Raw genomic sequence first — 21,077 nt, 5'->3', positions numbered from 1 at the left:
GGCCATAATTCTTTCTGAACAGTAACTAATGATCCACATATTACAATAATTATTGTGTTATGGTTTTGTTATTGCAACTTAGAGAGCTGAACTGAAAATCTGACAGTTATTCTTTTATTTTGTATATTCCTAGACACTATATGAAAATAGCAGTAGAGATTCAAATGATTCATTTCTTGTGAACACGCTTTTACTGGTATTAATTAAAGTATAAACAAATTGACTTTTAAAATTCACAAATTCCAAAATAAAATGGAAATTCAATATCTAGTACAAAACTTTAAAAAACCTCTGAATTGATATCACTCTGGCAGTTTAGCTCAGACACAAACATATTGCTGTTTTTCCCTACAAATGAAAAACTTATAAGATTATATAAATGTGTTGGCAAGGGAAGAGTTAATCCTTTGAGAACAAAAGTTTCATCTATAATAATGTTTTGTTTAAACTTCAACTTGTGTATACCCAAAATTTGACTTACATTCACAAATACAATTCTACATGTAAACAGTAAATTACATAAACAGCTCACTCTTTATTAGCCAAATTGACCATTTTATAGGAACAAGCCTAAGTATATAAATATATACATGTATGTTTGTGTTTCCATACACAGGCATGCACATGAAAGTGTTCCCAGAATTGCTAGTGGAACCTTGTCCCTTAACGTATCCTAAATCTGTATTTGCTCATTTGAAACCATGGAATTTATCTTTTTTATTATTATTATTTTAATATAGCATGTTATGGAGTACACACACAAAAAAAAGAAGGAAACTGCTCTCACAGTGCTCCACAGAAGTTTTCATGTCCTCAGCTTCTGAAACATTTAAGAGTATTAACTTGCTGGCAGGCTCCCGAGGAATTTTAAGGCATCTGTGCCTGTGCTACTTATTTTAAGCTCTGTCTCCCAGTGTTATGAAATTAGCAGACTCTTTTGACTTTCTTAGTAATTCCATTTCATGTGGTTCTGGCTTTCAAGCAGATTCAAGAATGACATAATCGCCTTTTCCTACCCACAGGTTTTGCACTGTTGCTGTTGGTTACACCCTTCCAAGTAATATGCAACACCAACATTTGTGTGATCCCATATGCCCAGAAATGGAAGACAGCCCAGCAAAGATGACTAAAGCACAGACTCTTGGCTTTCTATTGATCACCACAGGCTGAGTAAGACTTCTTCGGGATTTGCCCTGTCAGTTAATATTATTTAGGCCACAGTGCGCTTCCTGTCAGTCCAGCGTCATGCTGCTTTCAAAGGAAGTGAACCGATTTCCCAATAAACTTTACCCCTGTTACTGAAGGGACAGTAGGTATCTTGAATGCAGTAGCAGAGAATGAACAAACTCAATAAAGTGCTTTTTTTGTATTTCTTACTGTAACTTTTATGCAAATGCACTCAAAAAATACAGAATTCTTCATTATCATAAAACAACCCCCTAGACCTTGGCTTGTATGTACTCACAAGCGCTATTGCAATCATAATTTGCATTGTTAACAATACTGGATTCAAATACCAAGCTCCGGAGCAACAGGATAAACATTATGGAGAAAAAGCACTTTCTGGAGTTTGTTATGAACATTAGAGAATTAGAAGAAATTTACAGTCCAATCCCACTGTCCAATTTCACAAAGCCTCTCCTGACTTACCTGAAGACTTATGAAAGTGTTTGCACACATAAGAAATATGGCATGTTAACACAGCAAAGCCTCCAGCTATGCATAGCGCAATAATAATGCACCATTGTAAGATGAGAGCAGCATGCAGAATGCCTTGTCCTACACACAAATTCAGACTTTCAGAGAAAGAAGTATTTCTTTGCCCTTGGAAAGTCTCCAGAAGTTCTGCTTTTTACAGTTATGCTTTTCATGCTTGGTCAAATTTTCAAGTACTGCACAGCATCATGGCTGCTCAGACCTCTTAAACTCATGACAACTGAGAGGCAGTGGTCCAGATCAGCCTCAGGGCAATTTCTTACTAGTAGGCAATTACATTGCTGCTTTAAGAGCTGGCACTGAACTGCCAGGCAAATAAAAGAGCATGTGTCATGCTCAGGGAAACACTAGTCCATATCCAGAAGAAACGGAGAAGAATGCATCGAGTTATGACCATATAAATAAATGACCCAACCTGAAAAAGGTAAAAAATCCTTACTTTCAATTTCCTCTTTTCTTGGAAAATGACCCAATTCCGGAAAAAAAAAACAACTGGGCAAAGTGAGGAAGTGACTTGGCATCAGGATGTGCAGTCTAAAAGATAGAAGACAGAGTTCCCATAGGACTTTTTTCATAATCAGGTACATGCATATCTCCACTTGGCCCTCTACTAAGTTTAGTGCAGCTGAGATTCATGCCTTTCTCCCACTCCCAGCAGTGTTTGATAATCCATTTGAACAGATATCTAGCAGGAAGAAAACTGTGAGATACGCTAGAAAATGAGACAAATTGATCATGATGGTCATCAAAGAGTGAAATTCACTGCAACAGGAATTCCATGTGAAATGGATCCTTAGGATTACTTCTTTCTCTAGACTCTGTTCACAGTGCAAGACAAATTAACATTTTTGTTTCTGTGAAAAAAATTATCTGGCTGATAAGTTACAACATTTTTAAGAAAGGAGTAAGAAGAAAATCCTATAAAATTCTACTTTGGTGCTATTAAAAAGTCCAAGGCACTCTAAAACATGTGCTTTCAAGGCAATAGTTAAGTTCTAGTAAGTTTTAACAGATTTATCTGTCCTTTGCCGACAAAATAAAATAAAATATTATTTAGCTGGCTAAGCCCTTTAAATTTTACTAAGTATTTTTAAGTCTGTCTATAATGAGATCTATTTCTCCTAGTAATGCAATTATTGTTAATAGGTTTTCCGATACTAAGGAAGAAAACTGGTTTTAGCTGGTTTTAGTGGAATTGTAGTTATTTAAAACATTATATTCACCCATCCACACTAACAGTGATGAGACATTTTAGTTTCTCATTAATGACATTAAACAAGCACTTTCAACAATATTTTAAAATCTTATACACCATATATTTTTTTACTATACATAAAGACAAGAGTAGCTACAAAAGTATCCAACTTCTACCATTATCTCATGGCAAGTAGATGATAGATATTTCTCTAGAAAGATGATAAAAGTCTTTCCAAACAAACAGGTAGAATCAATTGATATTTTATTTCTGGAGGATAGAAATCTGAAGCGCTTATCCAACTTTCTCTAACAGCCTTACCTTTGGGAACACTTAGGGCAAGTCACTCCATAGTGGTCAACCTTAATGGAAAACCAAAGCCTGAACTGCTGGCCAGAGCTGAGCACACAGAATAAACATTTCCTGGGTGCTGGGTTTAACAACACTCATGTCTGCTTTTTAATAATTCTCAAAAAATATTGTCAAGAATTTTGCAAAAACAAAACATGTAGCAGCAGCATATTCACAAAAAGCTAAAGCCACTTTTAAAAATAGTGGTAGCAAAGGACAACTCTGTGAGAAATACCCAGTTAATCAATAGACAGAAAATATCAGATTATCCACCTACACATCAGAACAACTTGCATTGAAAATAGTACATTGTAATGAGTGACTCATGATGAATTGTACTCCATACTGGACAGGTATTTGTCAAAATAATTATTATTGTTAAAGTTATGTTCTCTTTTGTCTGTTTTTAAAATTCTTTCATGTCCAGTGCAAGCACTCCTGTCTTTAAAAGAGCTGAATTTAGTTCTCAGGTTTCAAAAGATCAAAATAAAATAAAACAAGCCTTGGAAATGTTGGGATTTTAATATTCCTAATAAAAAGACCAATTTCTGTATATATGTTTCAGGAAGTAGACGCGATGACGGTTGTCATCAAGCTTATATATCTCTGGTCCTATTTAAACTTGTGAGAAAAACTTATACTGACCTGAATGGGGGAAGTAAGAGTAATCCAGACTAATGTACTGAAAATCCTGTTACTAATTTTCAAACAGTTTAACAGAAGGAGTGTTCATGATATCTATATATTACTGCATATTATTTATTGCACCATTTGGTTATTTTTCATGCCACTGGTGACAGAAGAGACTTCACTGTGTTGAGCTGAAGCTGACATTTAAGTATTGCTTTTAAACCATGTAAGATTTCTTATTTAAAAATAACCTTGAAAGTTTGGGGGAAAAAATTAAATAATTCTATGAATTAAATCAATTTTACTGTCAATTTTTGCCCCATACAAAATTTTTTAAAGACTGTCTCTCAAATGGAAACAAGACTGTTTCATTCATTCATGGGCAATACTTTGGCTCCATGTGCATTTATATAAGTAAGAAGAATCTTGGACCTCCTTTCTATTACATCAATAAGCTTTTCAATTCCTTTTCTGCCTCCTTGGCTCTCCCAGTATATTTTGTCAAGGAACAAAGACTGGAGCAACTTCTCACGTAAACGTTGGCTCCTCAGCACTGAAACTGCAGATTCAGGGAATCTGGAAAAGAACAAAGAAATTCATCAGCTTTGCCATTACTCTGAACTGCAATATTTATGTTGTGCTTTAGCAATCAATTCTATGACTGTACCCTGCGACTCAGCAAATATTCCATGCATGCTTAACCATATGCATGTTAACTTATCTTTTACAGCAGTGGGATTACTCATTTTAGGCACATCCCGTCAATGTCTTGACCAATGAAATCCATTCTAGTAACTTAAGAGTCTCATACTCAAACTGGGAAGAAATTATCAATCTTTTTACAAAATTATTAACTTAAAACTTACTCGTTGATTCCTTGTAGTATTTTGAAGTCAAGATTGTCCTCATTTCTGTCAAAGAAACCCTTATTGTCTACAAAGGCCAAGTGCCTTTGGTCATGCCTTCTCTGAACTATGTGTGTCAGGTCAACAGCATCCTGATCATTACATTTCAGCTTCAGTCCTTGCTGCACGCAGGAATCCTCCTTGAGAGGTTTGAATCCACAGCAGTTTCTGTCTAGTCGATTATAGATCTAAAACAAAGTACAGCAGAGTGCCAAGTGAAAACAATACCAAAGTACTTGGGGCAAAGTGCCACTGTAAGGCATCACTCACTAACAGAGTTGACAGGAAAGCAAGCCCAGGACAAGTATAATTAAAGTCAGCAGTGAAATGGCATTGAAGACCTGGTCCCCATACTTCATGTACTGCTAGAAGCAATGTCTCAGACTGTGTATTTTATCCATTTTATAGCCATGATTTGTTATGTCAGTAGAAATTCTTTGAAAATAACGGAACAATACCACTGTGTAACTGAAATAACAGGATGGTGAATACAATTCTTTTTTTTTCAGAAGGCTGTAGGTTTTTTTTTTACATTTTCTCTGTTGGAGAACAATAGAAATAGCACAGTCTGACACACACAGAGGATCTTCATTTTGTGGAATCTCTTAGACTAACAGTACACAAAATAACTGAAAAGACTAGGAAGGGGCACAACAAATCATCTAAAGCTATAAAATGCAAGAATAGTGAACTTATAATCATAGAGCAGCCTCCCTGAGTTGCACTGTAGAATAAACTTTAATGACATGATGGTCTAGGTTATTTTTTCCCATGCAAACCCTCGATTATTCATCACACAGCTCTTAGCTGGAAGGAATACACACATCTGGTCTAACTTTAGTGGTGTAAATGTTAAGCATCTCTTTTGACTTAGTCATTTCTTTTCCCTTTCATAAACAATGAAGGGAATGAGGCACATCCAGAGCAATGGATGCCATTTTTGGATAATCATCTAATACAGGAAGGATAAATCACTCCTTGAAAGTGCTTCTACCCCTGTTGACTAGATGAGAATAAATACTCAACATTGCCAGGGCCCTGAGCACACAAATCAACCTGAATTGCCCTGAGAAGTCTCATCTGGGACTTCCACATACCTCACCTCTGTGTCTGGGCACAGGAACCCCCTTTAAACTCAGGCCTGGCACCTCAGCCCTCTTCTGAGCCCTTTGAAGGGAGGGGTGGTTATCTGCTGCTTGTCCTGCTACCTGATGTTTCTGGGTTGCTTCTTGGGGTTCATGCTTGTTGGTCTTCGAATTGCCTTGCAGCCTTGTCTGTGCCTGATGCTCACTGGACTATAAATCAGACGCATGGTTTTCACTATCCATCCTGCTGGGCTGCCTCTCCTGCTGCTGGCCCTGCCTGTCCTACCTGCCCTAGAGCTGCCCTTGGCTCCAGCTCATCTTCCCAGAGAGTAGAGTTGTCCCTGCTAACAGGTAATTAGAGAGTAGAAGTCTGGTCTGGAGCATCTAAGGCTGAATGAGTAGATTATCAAAGGTAAAGCAATCTTCTGTCCTTCCTTCTCGTTTACTGCTAAGTCTTTACACTGCTCTAAGCACAAAAGCATTAATGTTCACATAAGCCTTCCAAAATTACTTTATTTTTGTGACATCCCAGTGAAATGGACTGTTAGGACTTTTCACCTGATGTAGAACTAGGTTGCATGTTGAAATGAAAAGGTCTCCTATTTCATCAAATGAAAGTCTGAGAATTTGTTTGGGTTTAATTTTGGTTGGTTGTTTTTTTTACATGTAGTTCTATTGCTAGCAGTATTGCTGAAAGTGTTCGTTTTCAAATGTGAAAATCCTGAGGAAGAGATTTCTCTGCCTCTTTCTCCTTTCATGAGCAGCATTCAGCATCTGCAGGTGGTAGAGTCTCTCTGGCTTCCACTGTTTAGGTCATGGGATCTCTTATTCAACTCATCCAAAGGTAAAAAAGTGAAGCAGAGTTGTTCTAGACAGACTCTTTTGATGTATAGACCTAATTCATCTGCACCACACTTCACTATGTGCATTAAATAGACAAGGAGATCATGTTTTACAGACAGCCTTTTCATAATATCTTCCCTCATTTCAGTGCCATTATGATGGGACACTCTGGAATTGATGCTTCAACCTTAATAGTTTAGCATGTTTTTTGTTATACATTTATGTACATAAGAGGTCCAAACCCCCAAAATTAAAGAAGCAACTTTACGTTTATGTCCTTATTTTGCTTGAGTTCTTGCAGAAGGCAAATAAAGGTCAACTATAAGCATTTTTCACCCTGCTCCTATGTCTTATAGCATTTGAAACCAGAGATTAGGAACACCTATTACAGGAACCAAACCCATTCTTCTGAGGGAAGTATGTTTAACAGAAAATACTTTTCACCATTATTCTCTATTTCTGAATGACTCATGAAGCAGAGATTTTTTTTTTTTAAATGCAGAACCCCCCCTTAGCTTTTTTTTTTTTTTTTAGAGTCTTCTTCTACTGATGAAAAATTTTAAAGTTAAGTATGAGAGCACCCAGACAAAATTTTGTTTTTAATAACCATAAGGCTCACTTTCACTCACTATCTGGCATGCGTGTTCTTGTCTGGTAGGGAACCGGAGGCATAAATCACTCTGATACCAGCTACTAGTACAACAGTAATTTGTTTCTTGTCATGTAAAGTTCAATCCTTTTGTATCTTATTTTAAGATCCAGCTCCTTCTGGATAATAGGAGCTCTACTATGAATATCACAAACTTTTCTTAGAAGACCCTAAAATTAGAAATCAACACAGAACTCATTAGAATTTTTAAACTGTTAAATGAGAATATAATGGCATGAAAACATTAACTCTGACACAATCTGTACTATTCCTATAGGACCCTTACTGTTTAGCAACAGACTAATCCACGTATGACTTTATACCCATTTTTAAGCATTACTTCCTCATAATGGGACTAAAGATGGAGTTATTAGACAAGTGGCAATCTATTTTTGGAGAATAATTGAATGCTCTGTTTAACGTAACAAATATGCAAAAATATAACTAAAAAAACTGGAGACATGAGTTCATTCTCTAACAGGACTAAGAAGAACAGGGATAGGCTATGCATAAGCCAAGTCATGATTTTTAAATTTCAAGAAATTTCACCCTCTTAAAAACTAAATTGTGTGAAAAACCAAACACAGTGCTTAAAATTAGCGCTTGATGCAGTTTTAAACACACCAGTAAGTGCTGCAGGAGGCTCAGTCACCTGTATTTATCTGTCAGGTAAGGACAACTTAAAGCAGCGCCATATCTCAGGAAGCCATAAAATCATCTTCCAGGTATGAGATTCAGTTCAGGTCTTGTTAATGCAGGTACTGTATTAATATTCTACTACATAATTGCTGTAAAAGTGTAGCCACACACTATACCACTGGGCAGCGCCCTCGTTTGGTGTTAATTGGAGAGCTAATGCTCATGCGAAGTACTTAATCAAGGAGCAGCAGCTATATCATTCATCAGTTGCTGCTCTACTCCTTCCTGGCTAAGTCACTGGCTACACTTTTTAAAAAAAGGAAAACTAGCAACTACAGCTATATTGATCCAGATTGCAGCTCACCAAAACCACTTCAGCTACCTCTGGGGGCTGGGGAGGTGCAAGAAGGACCACACAGTAAACAGAGATTTACAGTTGTGAACATAGTCAAGATCTTTTTCTTTTGGAGAAAAAAGGAGTGAAGGAGAAACAGTATGCCTGTCTCAAGGTGAAATAAAACAAGTCAAAAGCCTTTGCTTCCTCTTTAAAAGGAAATTAGTCAGTTATGTTCCTGATCTCTTTCCCTGATTATAAACTGCATTTTGGATATTTTAATCATAAGAAAAAAACAGAAATAAATTCAAACTATGCAGATACATCTCTTTCCCATTAAAAAAAATGAAATAGACTAAAATTACGTTTTCTAAGAGTCCTGTGTTTGCTCACATGATTTTTGAAGCAGATAGTTGTGCTCAGTAAGCGATTTACCTGCAGAAGAAAATCGAAAAGTGCCATCTTGGACCACTCATGATGGTGGATTTCAGTACAGCCCCACTCAGCTTTGGGAACTTTACCATTCTGCCAGCATTTCTGCTTCAACAGCTGCTGATATTGTCCCCATGTTAACCTCACTGAAGAATGGGTACTATTATCTGTTGGACTCAGTGAGGAATCCCAGAGAATAACAGGACAGGCTTGACCACCTGAAAAAAAGAAAAAAAACATCATTAGTATAGTACAATACTGTCAGTCTTATTTGACTTTTCTTTAGACATTTTACAGATCTGGCAGGAAAAACAGCCAGGGACTAATAACTTGACATCCTTTGGTCAACATGGTCTTATTCTACATCCAACACCAGCCACCATAGGAACAAAAGCATAGGCATAAATGCCTTCAGTGGACAGAAGGCTTTTCCTGTTTGAAGCAAGAGATTAATGTACAAAATCGTATACTAAACTAAACTATTATGAAGTTTCTAGGTAAATTAAGAGCCTACACTCTGAATCAACAATGTAATTTCCATCTGATTCCAGTGAACTGATTTTCAAGAGTTGAAAACATGTCAAAGGGGTTTCTTTCTGCATAATGGATATAGAAACACTGCAAATTCTATACTCAAGGTGGGTTTATTTTATTATCTTTAGTATTTTAGAACTTAAGTATTTATGCCTTCAGAGCTCTGAAAAGATACATGAGAATACTAGAATGTGTGAGTTTAGCAAGAATAAACACCCGGACAAGTTTGGAGTTTTTACCTAGAGATGAAATCTGGTTTGTATAGCAGATATTTTGGCCAAATTCTTTAGTTCCTCTGTGTAAAGAATATTCTGCTCTTCCCTGAAACAGAGAAAAGGAACTTCTCTTTGGTGAACTCAGGTGTTCAGAATTCTCAGTGAGAAGAAATCTCATCAAAGAATTTAAAATGAGCTTTCTCCGTATAAGAACTGGCAAATATATTTCATGAAATGTCAAGTAACAAATGTATCTATCTTCTTGGGAAAGTGGAACTCTCCTTTTATGGTTGATGCAATGCTACTGCTGCCTTAAACTGTCAAGGACCCATGACTGACTGTGGCTTGTACACACATTAAAACAAAGAAATTCTTTACATTTTTGGGTGTGTAGACAAAAGACCAAAATATGTCTTGGTACAGAGAGGAAGAACCATTTATCTGCAAAGCTGCTGTTTACTAAATAACAAGTGTTCGAACACATATAAAGCTTTAAAAATTATTCATATTCATCTTGAAGGTCAACGAACTTAAAGTCTACACTATTGCACAATTTACTGCATAGTTAAAGGCAGCCTAAACTGTCTCTTTGTCTTCCACATGCCCATGGAGACAGAGACAGATTTGAAAAAAAGCTTTCAGAAACTCACATGGAGGCAAAAGGTCCAAGGCACCTTCTCTAGAAGCAAACCAGACAGAGAATAGCACAGGGAAAGCAGGTATCAATGCCAACAGCAAGGTAAAAGCTGCTGATGTGAATGTTCCACTTGTAAGCAGCCAGGACTGTGAAAAACTATCTCCATACAGCTGAATCACAAAGCAACTTGTTCAAAGGATGCTGACTGGTCTAAAACAACAAGTAAGAAACTATCTTTGCCCATACCTAGCACTGAAACATATGTAAAGTTCCATCTTGTGTTCACCAAAAAAGCAAGAGAGGCCCTGCATGCAATCAAGCCCGAGAGAAAAACTAATTCCTTTCCAAAACCAAGATGTACTTGATCTTCTCTCTGCCGCGGCTTCCACATACAAGGTAGTCCTTCCCAAGCCAAGACAAGCCAACCTAAACCAACATGCAGCTTCAGCACCTCTTTAACTTCCTTCCCAGTTGTCCAATGCTTTCTTAGAACACAGAGCGTGTTCTTCTATTAGGAACATCAATCTCTCTTTCATTATCAGTATTACCTTTATCAGCAGCATGCTCCATACTCTTTCCTCCATTGAAAAAAAGTGCTGAGCACTCCTGAAAATCAGGTTTCTCTTCTACTGAGGTTCCTGAATAAGTATTTAGGTAACTAATTTGGGAAATCTTACCCATTCCTCCATCTCTCTTGCTCTGGCTCCATTACCTACATTGAAGATGACTTTAGCCAAGTTAGGTCAACTATTGGCTAGGCTTCTTTTCCCAGAGAGTTGGAGAAAGTCTATATAAGCATTGGAAATTGTCACAAAAAAAGGATTGCTTTCTTCAGGACCAAGCTTGATCTATTATTTTTATATCTCCAGTTACAGCTTATGTAACTATTCATGAATTTTTCCACAAACCAAATACATAAACAGTCTTCTAACAAAACAAACATCTCCTGTCTACCCAAAAAGGACATGATAAACAATAGTAATATAAATACTTGAAAAATATTAATAATATCTTGCCAGTTTCCACTAAGATACAAAAACATTTTTAAAAGACTAAGGTTAAATGCAGGAAATGTTTGCATTTCAGAGGAAATGGGGGTAGAAAAGATGAGCCAAAATAAAATCCTTCAACTCTGTAATATAAATTGAATTACAGGAATGTGAAACAGCAGCTTCAGTAAAGAGCTGTGATTCAGATTTTTGACACTTGCGGGAAAAACATGAAGATTCCGAATTAAAGCAGATAAGGGGTCTGATTCACAGCTGGATGAATTGGCATGACCTTAAGGAAATAAGTGGAGCTCTTCTGATTCAAACCATGTGAGGATAGGGCTAAAGTCACCTGAATAGTGAAGAGACCTACAGCCAAAACTGAGAAGGTTGAGTACACTTCAGAATAAGTCCAGTGTATTCTGTATGTCCTTCTTTCCTAGTCAGCTTTATATATTAACACCAAGGGCTGCTGCTTTTCTTTTGCTGCAGCTGCATTGCACTGAATCTCCCCCAAAGCTCAATGGCTTCATTTAACTTTCATCTGCCACTTTAGATCTGTATATCTACCTAACCATCCAAAGGCAATTTGCAAAATTCTATAGGAAAGATTTTTCAGAACTCATGTTGAAACCAGCTTCCTAGTAAATCATACACATCTTTGAATATCAAAATATTTCTAAAATGTCTTTGCTAAGTTGAATAAGCTAACACAGATGAAACCTCAGGCTACTGAGACTAGACTACCTCAAGGTACTCAAACTGCTTCACGTGCAGCTAAGTAATGTATCACTGCATGCCTTCTTCAACACAGGCATCATCTTAGATATCCACACTCCATATCACTTCAAAAATACTCTGCATTCTTCTTCATCACATTTTGCTCTTGCAAATATCACTCTCATCTCGTGCTCTAACTTGCAGCTACAGCATTTTTTCTAACTTTCTTAAAAGAAAATAATTTCAAACATGCCCCATAACAGCAACACTAAAAACAGAAAACCATTCATGAGGTAGCTAAAGCCCTTTCTCAAACTCATCATTGTTTTGCAGTACAGCTTACCACTGCCACTTTTGCAAGGAGCAGTTTAGCTGCTCACATATTTGAAGGAGAGGGCAATTTAGTGTAGAAAATGAGAGGGACTGACATACAGATCATTACTTGATTTTGGGAGTTTAAATTCTGAGGGAAAATATAAGGGACAGAAGCAGAAAGCAGAGAGAATTTAGGCCATTTATTTTTCTTTCTTCCCTGTGCAACTCATTGTAATGTTTTTGTCCTGTGCTCATATAGATGTCAGTATTAAGGAATGCATGAAATGTGCATTAGTTGCTCTCTAGACTATGGACTGCATTGTTGCTTATTCACAAACTTCTCTACCCAACAGAATATTGGAAATATTCTCTTACCCCTCTGAGAGGTACAGCACTATAGGGAAGTATTTTAGAGTACCCTGCATGCATAAAGCAGTCTTGGGTTGGAGTTTTATTCTTCGCCCTGACATAAGTGATTCATAATATGTTATGCTTTTGCATAACTTTTGATGAGATGGCAAGGACAGTCTGATAACACAGGGTACAACAAGGAAAAGCTTATGGCTCCATTTATCATCATGTAGAGGCCAGTAAAGCAAAATGACAAGTGCAACCAGTGGAGCTATCTATCACATCATTCAGCTATTTGCACTAAATCATGCAAACATGAAAGGTGTTATTCAAAGGAAGAGTTGCTTGCATGTTTGGGGGTGACAAAAAGAAAGAGGTTCTGGGCAAATAGTGGATTTGACCTTGAGCTAAAAAAAAAATTAAGCTGAATTGAGTACACCTGTTTCTGTTCTTGTCAGCACAGTATAAAACATATTTAACCAAACTTAGGTTATCAGAAAGTCAGAGAGGAATAGAGGTAGTCGACAGCATGCAGTAGTTCAGTCCCTCAGCAAGTGGTGCAACAAAATTGCATAGCAATAATTATATATAGTACCAAGAGCTCAGCCTTGTTGCTATAATCCAAGGAACCAGAGTGCTATCCTTACAGCTGTCAGCTGCAACAGAGAAGCAACCCTGCTCCAGCTCATAGCTGAAGCCCTAACAAGCATTGCCATCGTCCTACCCTGAAAATTCGAAGCTAGAGGCAACACGTGCAGTCATTTTACTTAGCTTCTGTGCAAAGGTAATTAACATAGGGCTGCAACACCAAGCAAGGTCCCTTATGTCTCCTCTGTTCCTCAGGTTAGGGTTATGAAATAATGAAGATTTTCATTACTGTGGTATTAATGTGATCATCTCAAAACTCAGACACATAAGATTCAGCTTCCATTGTCTCCAATAGACACAATTTTATGATTATTTCTTGTTGTTTTACAGGCTTGTCCTTCTCTGTTTATAGATGTTTTGGAGCTCTTGACATTTTTCACAACTTGTAGGTAGCAATGGGAGGAAAGAATGACTGCTTGCGTATGCCCAAAATCATGCTCTTTTAGTCTGTTACGCTAAACTCAAAGGGGCTTTTCCTACCTGTACTTCCCAGGCATTTATGTTCAGAAAATGCATCGCAAAAATATGAGACAGTTATCATACCTGATTTTTCCATCCATGATAGAAAAATTAGACAAATGATAAAAACATTCAGTTAACACTTAAAAGCTCTGACAACTAAGTAGGGTAGGTGAGGGTAGCAGACAGGGGACTTGAGTACAGTGTTTTGACAGACTTTAGACAAAAAATCAGAGGCAGATTTATGAGAATAAGGGAGACAGAACCTGTAGAGGGATTCACTAAGCAGTTCTTTGAAACTGCTTTTGACAAAATGAATGACAGTTTTGAAAAGCCCATTTTTTAAGATTTTAATGCTACATCAAACATGTCTTGTTAGATCACATCACAACTGGGGCAAGCAAAAGGGATGTGTCAGGGAGAGAGATGTGTCAGCCCAGAAATAGTGTACATTCATACACACATGCACAGCCTTTAATCCTGCATTGCTTGCTTTCCCATGTAAATAACTATTTTACAAAAGCTACCTTGTAAAAAACTTTACAATGCCCACCTAATCTTAACTGAAATGCATATGGGTCATAGAAATGAGCTAATTGTTCATATTATTTTTAAGAATATATTTTTGCTCATTTGCTCAACACAGATGTTCTCAGATTATGCCCAACACAAGCACATCAGCAGTAAAGAGCTCAAGTAGTTATTAGGCATCTGAGCTCCAGCATATTTCCAGGCCAAAGAAATGGTGAGAGACAAGGTACAATCACTGTTCCAAATGCTCTGTTCAGCTTTTAGCTGGAAAAAATGAAGTGAGACCAAAATAACGTTATTTCTCTTCTCATCACCTAGCAACCCTCCTCTTGCAATAGGAACATAGCCAGTTATGAGGAAGAGAAAATTAAAGAGGGCAGAACAATACACTCTGTCACAGACAGTCTAAAACATACTGTAAGGCGACAGACAATGAGCAACACAATGCACAATTAGCCTAACAGCAGTTTTCCAAGCTTTGCAGTCTGTCATCTCCACAGCCACACTATGCAGAGTTCCTCCAACCGAGCTACCTTAATGCCTTAGGACAGCTCTATAGCAATAGATGTTGTTCCTAAAAATAAAATAGGCATAATGTATCTTCCATGCTCTGCAACTACGAATAATATTCAGAAGCCTCTAAACTGTTGTTCCTAGAGATTCATTCACATTGTTGTACAGGCTGCCAAAGGGAAGGTTTACAAAGCAGGAAGAAACTGGACATCACTGGATTGTCTTCCTGCTGACAGACTTTACAAAGTCATTCTTGCATTACTTTTCTTTTTAAGAAATGCAGACTGATATAAAAGTATTTAGTATAAGCTAACTTCAGCAGCAAGAAATGAACAGCAAAAACATAGCTAGCTACTTTTGCAGTGATTCATTAAAATGCAACATAGTCCTTCTGGATTGTGATTTGTGACTGTACAAAAATAGCAGTTATGCTGAAGACATATTTAAGAAGGTAGCAATGTTAAAACTCACATTACATGTCTGAAACTTACCTTTAATTTCACTAAAGGTTAGAAATCAAATTTTTAATTGAAAACTCTATGCCAATCATGTAACAGCCATATTGAGATATTTACTGTGTACGTTTCTTTGGATAATATATAGATGTGTGTAGTTAACCTCAAAATGTACAGCGAGATCCACTGACATGTAGTTTGTTTGGTTTTTAAGTACCAGAGGAGAGGGAAGCACTTTTAAAAAAATTTTCAGTTCCCAAGGGGATTAGTACCATAGAAGTAGATTCAAGCTTCTGCAGGAAAGTTCCCTACCTCTCTGAGTAGATTACCTGTCTAAATACAACCCCCCTTTCCTACCACCTAAGAGATGAATTTTTGTGCCCAGTTTCAACAGTATTTGATTGAAATCAACTCTAAAACATGAGAAAACTTTTTTAAAAAAACATCAGAAATACCCATTGAATCATGGAGTATTCCGGAACCTCTTTCGCCAGTTTCATTTCAGGCAGTTTCTACAATTTCATGCAACCTACGGATTACACTCTCTCTTTTTTCTCATTCCAGATTCTCATGTAAGAGAAACTGCCCTCAACAACTCAATGGTATTTGACCTAAACTTTGGGGTACTGCATCCCTTGGACAGGATAACTGCACTGCAGAAGTTATACCAGCTTTATTTCCCTCTACCAATAGGGTTAGCTCTTGGGCTCTCAGGAGTTAAAGGTGGTGGCTGCTGCCCCATGGCTGCATGGGAGGGGAAAGGAAACATCTGCACCCCACCTGCAAGCTGAAAACCATAGGAATGTGTTACCTTGGAAGAACTCTGATCTCCTGCTTACAGAAGGTAAGCTCCTGTTTAGCCCCAAGATCCTATCCAAATGAAAGGCAAACACTTCGCTCATGTCGAGGGGTCTTTTGACGATCCCACAGTGTCCTTGATCACAAGCAGTTCCTGTGGTGCTGGGACCTCCTGCAAACACTACCAGGACTGCTTTGTGTGAAGGTACTTCTTGGATGCTCTCTATCGGAGAATCTGCCAGCATTCGCATGTTTAAGATGTCAGTTTTGCTCATCCACGAGGGAGCGCTCTCACTGTAAATCCTGATATTGCTTTCCTTAGGCTGGGGCTGTGCCTTCACAGCTCCAGAAATCATCCCGGGTCTCCGGTGACCCCTCTCCTCGATTGCCATTCCTCTATTTCTATGTTCATCCAGCTGGTACTTTCTCGCCTCCAGAGCTACTGCTGCTCCCATTGTGCCCGTGGCATGCATGGCCCTCCCTGGCTGTTGGGCAAAGGCCTCTTCCAGGCCCATAAAAGTGGCTTTTGGAAAATGCTGCCCGTAGGACAAAGGCGTTGCATTTTTCTTCCTGCGCTTTGGCTTCACTGTGCCTCTGATATTGGCAGGCTTGCTGCGCTTGGACCGCAGGGTGATATAAACTACATTGGGTGGCAGCAAGGTCCCATTGCTACCCAGCTGGGGTTCCTGGAAATTGGGTGGTGACAGGGTGCCATCCAGTGGGATGCCCAGAAAAGGAGTTTGGGATGCATCTTGGAGACTTCTGGAACTGATCTTTTGATGTCCTCCTTTGTGCTGGGGTAAAACATGACCAACCTGACTGACAAGGAATCCCAGGTAGATCACACAGGCGGTGCCCACAAGCAGATTCCTCCTTGTCCTTGGGCGCCTGCAAGTCCAGAGCCTCAACACCCGCGAGGGGCACAGGCAGCAAATAAACAAGTTTTTGATTTTACTTTGCTGATCAAAGGTGGTCATTTCTCTGGTGAATCCATATGATGAAAACAGCATAAAGTCTTCAGTGCATTACAACCAGGATGATGATGCATGATTTTCCTTCCCCAATTTCTATTTCTTGTTTTCCAACTAGCTTCCAGCATGGGTGATGGACAGAGGCTACTGATATGCCTGGGAAAGTGGTTAGCACTAAGGATGCACTCCACCTTCTCAAGCTGTTAAATTCTTATCAGCCACCACAGGGAAAGTGATTGGTTTCAGAGAATGAATGGAGCCAGCTGCGTAAGCAGTTTACTGACTTGTAGTCTAAAAGATCTGATGTATCTCCTTTACAAACTGCGAAAAGAAAACAGTAACATTTCATTTCATTACTCACATGTGGCATCTGTAGTTCTATATTTTCCAGGGAAAAAAGTTCCAGATGAGACAGTATGTATGTAGAAATTTGTCAAGATACATCTTTCACTTTCTCATGACAGTATAAATCAAACACAAAAATCATTAAATATAGGCTCAATTTGTAATCTCAGCTGGCTGTATTACAGCATTAGAAGAAAAGCTTGTCAAACTCAGATCATTATCTTTTTCTTATGAGATAAAGTTTTCACTAAACCTTAGGTCATGGAAATGCTGTAAATTATCCAAATATTAACACCAGTAACTGTAGTAGTTAAATATGCACATATTCATTAATATAAAAATATATTAGCATTGCCAAATTTCCCTAGTTGACATGAATATAATTCACATAATTCATAAACACACATTAAAAATTGAAGATGGTTAATTCTCTTCACACTTCTGAAGCTATAAAAAGTATCTAGCTATAGTTTTAAAATGAAATGACAGTGGCTGATACCTCTTTCCAAAGAAACAAAGATAGAATAAGTGCACATTGTATGTATATTGCTATAAAAATAAAATTTCTTACCTATTCAGCTTGACACATCCTTTGTTCTGGTAAACTCCTTAGGTCAATAAAAGTAACTGAGCTGGCGTCTAGCACATATTTCAGTTTTAAGTATGGTTCACATTTAGATATTTCATTGCAAGCTAACTACAATTTGGAAGCTAACTTTACTGAGAGGTGGTTTGCATATGAACTGCTATAAACTTACATGAACCTCACGTTATTAAAAAAAAAAAAAAAACAACCCACACACACAAAACCACAGCAACTTCTATTTTAAATTCTGTAATGAAAAGTTCTGTGAAGCATATGCCTTCCAAAAGTGCATTCCATCCATTTCTAACTCCTGAGGGCCCTCTAGTGCACTGCATGCAAATGTACTGAAAAAATTCTCTCTTCCACGTTTAGGTTTGTTTACTGAACTTTTTAATTTAAAATATCCCCTGCCCCCTGGATTTTAGAACTTTTGGGAATCATATATTCTTGTGATGAGAAATTAAAAACACATAGGGAATTTTAAAATTCTATTTATATGCTACTAAACAGCTCAGCAGTTTCCTATTTGTGCTTTCCAAAGCGTGGCGTAGCCTAATCACTACACAGCTGGGAAAGTTGAGGCAGACAGAAGTTAAAAGCCTGTGCCCCCTTAAGCAGCGAGACACTGGCAAAGCTCTGACTTCTGTCTCCTTGCCTAGTCAAAATACAAAATAATAAAATTTATATGTTCACTGTAATTCAAGCTAATGGAGATATTCTCTTCTCCACAATTAATAGGAAAGGGGAATAGACAATTAAGGAATTAGTTTATGTTTCATATTGGTCCAATCTGAATTTATAAAACTTTGTGAGTGGATTTTTTCATAAGCCATAACTTTTCCTTACGTTTTTGTCTAAATATGTACTATCAAGTTAAAATTCCATTATCCACGCCCATTACCAGTGAAAGAGCCTTCATATCATCTCCTTTATCCAAATCTGAGTTTTTGGAGGAATTAGGGTTGTAAGAAATCTCTCCATCACTTCAGTTTTTCTCCCTTTTCTTATTTTTTAGTTCAAATGTGACTGATGGGACATATCCCAAGCAAAGAAAATCAATTCAAAAAGCTCCAGACAAGTTGCTTGAGTCAGAAATGCATCACACTGCAACAATTGTTTCCAAATGCCCTGTTCTTGCATGTACTCAGCACTGTGGCCTGTCCATTACAACCAAGCAGCGCCAAAACACAGTACATTCTCAGTTACTAACAGCTTTCCTATGCTATAATATTTCTCTGAAATTGAAATTTTGGAATCTGTAAAATCTTCCTACTGCAATTCTTTAAAGATTATCTGGAAGAAATTATAAATGGATATGGAGAATTGTTCTTCCTTCCTCGTTTCATTTGCAACCTTGAAATCATAACGTGCTGTAACCACTGATGTACAGTATTGACTGCTGAGGGGTTTTTTGAGGCTTTCTCATGCACCAGCACATTCTTTGGAATAGATGGTGGTAGAAATTCAACAAAATGGAATACAGTATCTTGTTAATTTAGCAGATGTTTGCTCTAATTTTGGACATTTAAAAGCTAAAATATCAAGTGACTTTTTTTTGGTTTTTTTCAGGTCTTGTGGTGTACAGCTTCAGCACACTACTAGATACCACGAAATAATTAAGGCTAGAATGACTATGGAGTTGTTTGGAAAACAAACATTTCTTCGTGTTTCAAGAAAAACAAAAAAAATAATGTTCATTATTCAGGTGGGTCATATTCTTCTTTCTGGAATTATTCTAGACCAAAGCTGGAACAAGTCACTAAATGGCACTACTGAGCTAAAATGGTACTTCCTCTGTGGTCATAAAATATGCAAGACAAATTTTTAGATAGAATAGACTGAACATGGTTATTGTCTGACCAAATTCCAGCCTCTTATTTCACTTTGCCTTCCTATGTTTAGCCTGTAATGTCCATTAAATTCTATATTTGTTCTTTGCTCTAAACTGTATCTGAGATACTGTCATTTGCATCCATTAAACTCAGCTTTTTATGTAATTTTTTCATATACCCATATTTCATGGTCAGTGTTATCCCTTCCTAAGGTTAGGAACACAGGAATATAAGAACTAATATAGGAAAATAGCAATATATGGAAGAGGGGAATTTAAGAAGTATTTTCTAGTCCTTCACAGTCCTAGATATAGTTTGCAAATGTAAATGAATAAAAGAACTGAATATTTGCAATTATTTTCTCCCCCTCCCCCTTTTTTTTGTTTTGTTTTTTTGGTTCGGTTTTGATTTAACCTCGGAAATTCATCCCCACCTATAAATGCATTTGTAGAGGAAACCAGATCAACCTGTATTGATGGGAAGAACTGTGACCCAGGGTGCTGCTGATCATGCTGGACAAGCTACAGACTCTGAAACAGCTGGTGGCCTGCACTGCTGCCAGTCTTCCTAGCCGACAGCCTGTGGCCAATCTGCAGGAGACAGGTGGACTGTATCAATGACCACCAGGCACAAGCTCCTGCATCTTGACTTGTCTTTATCCCTGGATACCTGAAATGATGCAGTCACAGACTAGGCTCCTTAATGTGCTCTTGCTTTCTATGTGCAGGCAATTCAACATGAAAGATTAATATTGTTCTTAATACTTTTCTTCTAAATAACATAATATAACACATATATTTGCACTGCCTTTAGAATTCTTTTTTTTCCGGGCTACATTTGTTCCTCTTGGATGCACTATAGCTAAACTGTTTCCATAGAGACGTTCTGCAGTTCAGCTCTAAATGACACATGTACAGACATTTATGTTAAATTGATTGATAAATGGTGCATTCCTAGCTTTACTGGATCCAAGGGAATGAGAGCTTATTCTCCAGAGAAAAACCATAAATTCTTATTATGGAAAATGCAGATTTGATTTGCAAAATATGAAGCATTACTTTAGAAGGCTCGTGCTGTGTTTGTAAGGGGATCAATTTGGGCTGCCATCTGGTAACTGTACTTCAACAGTACAGAGAGAAATGTTTGCTTCATGACTAAACATGCTGACTAATAGTCTGTGCTTTAGCTGGTTTGGATCAAATCCTTACAGGGAAATCTGCAAAAATCTCTTCTTGACAGCATATAAAAGTTTTTTTCCCTACTTGATTTTGTTTGCCAAATAACACAGGGGCTTCCAGAGCAACTGGTGGTAATTTTTGTGCTTAAGAGAACAAACCCTGGATGCTCTGACCAGCCTGGGGGCTTTCCTTGCCTTGCTGTGCACCACAGGCTGCTGCAT

At 37.7% G+C, this 21,077-nt stretch overlaps 1 protein-coding gene across 2 annotated transcripts; it reads right to left on the bottom strand.

The window, feature by feature from the left end:
* Positions 1-3,158: 3,158 nt before the first annotated feature.
* Positions 3,159-21,048, bottom strand: GASK1B (golgi associated kinase 1B). Of its 2 annotated transcripts, none has more exons than XM_027739537.2 (5): positions 17,832-21,048; positions 15,958-17,236; positions 8,783-8,997; positions 4,759-4,985; positions 3,159-4,468 (listed from the first exon to the last, which is right to left on the bottom strand). In XM_027739537.2, exons 2-5 carry the CDS (start codon positions 16,952-16,954, stop codon positions 4,261-4,263), a joined length of 1,647 nt encoding a protein of 548 aa, XP_027595338.2. In that variant the 5' UTR covers positions 16,955-17,236; positions 17,832-21,048; the 3' UTR covers positions 3,159-4,260. The 2 variants fall into 2 exon arrangements, with proteins under 2 accessions (XP_027595338.2, XP_039237484.1); XM_039381550.1 differs by having other exon boundaries at positions 15,958-16,763; positions 20,146-21,048.
* Positions 21,049-21,077: the final 29 nt, after the last annotated feature.

Source organism: Pipra filicauda, unplaced genomic scaffold (genome assembly GCF_003945595.2).
Source record: "Pipra filicauda isolate LSUMZ 115617 unplaced genomic scaffold, ASM394559v2 scaffold22_size4397567_pilon, whole genome shotgun sequence".
Taxonomy (NCBI): Eukaryota; Metazoa; Chordata; class Aves; order Passeriformes; family Pipridae; genus Pipra; species Pipra filicauda.
This window is presented reverse-complemented; position numbering and strand designations above follow the sequence as displayed.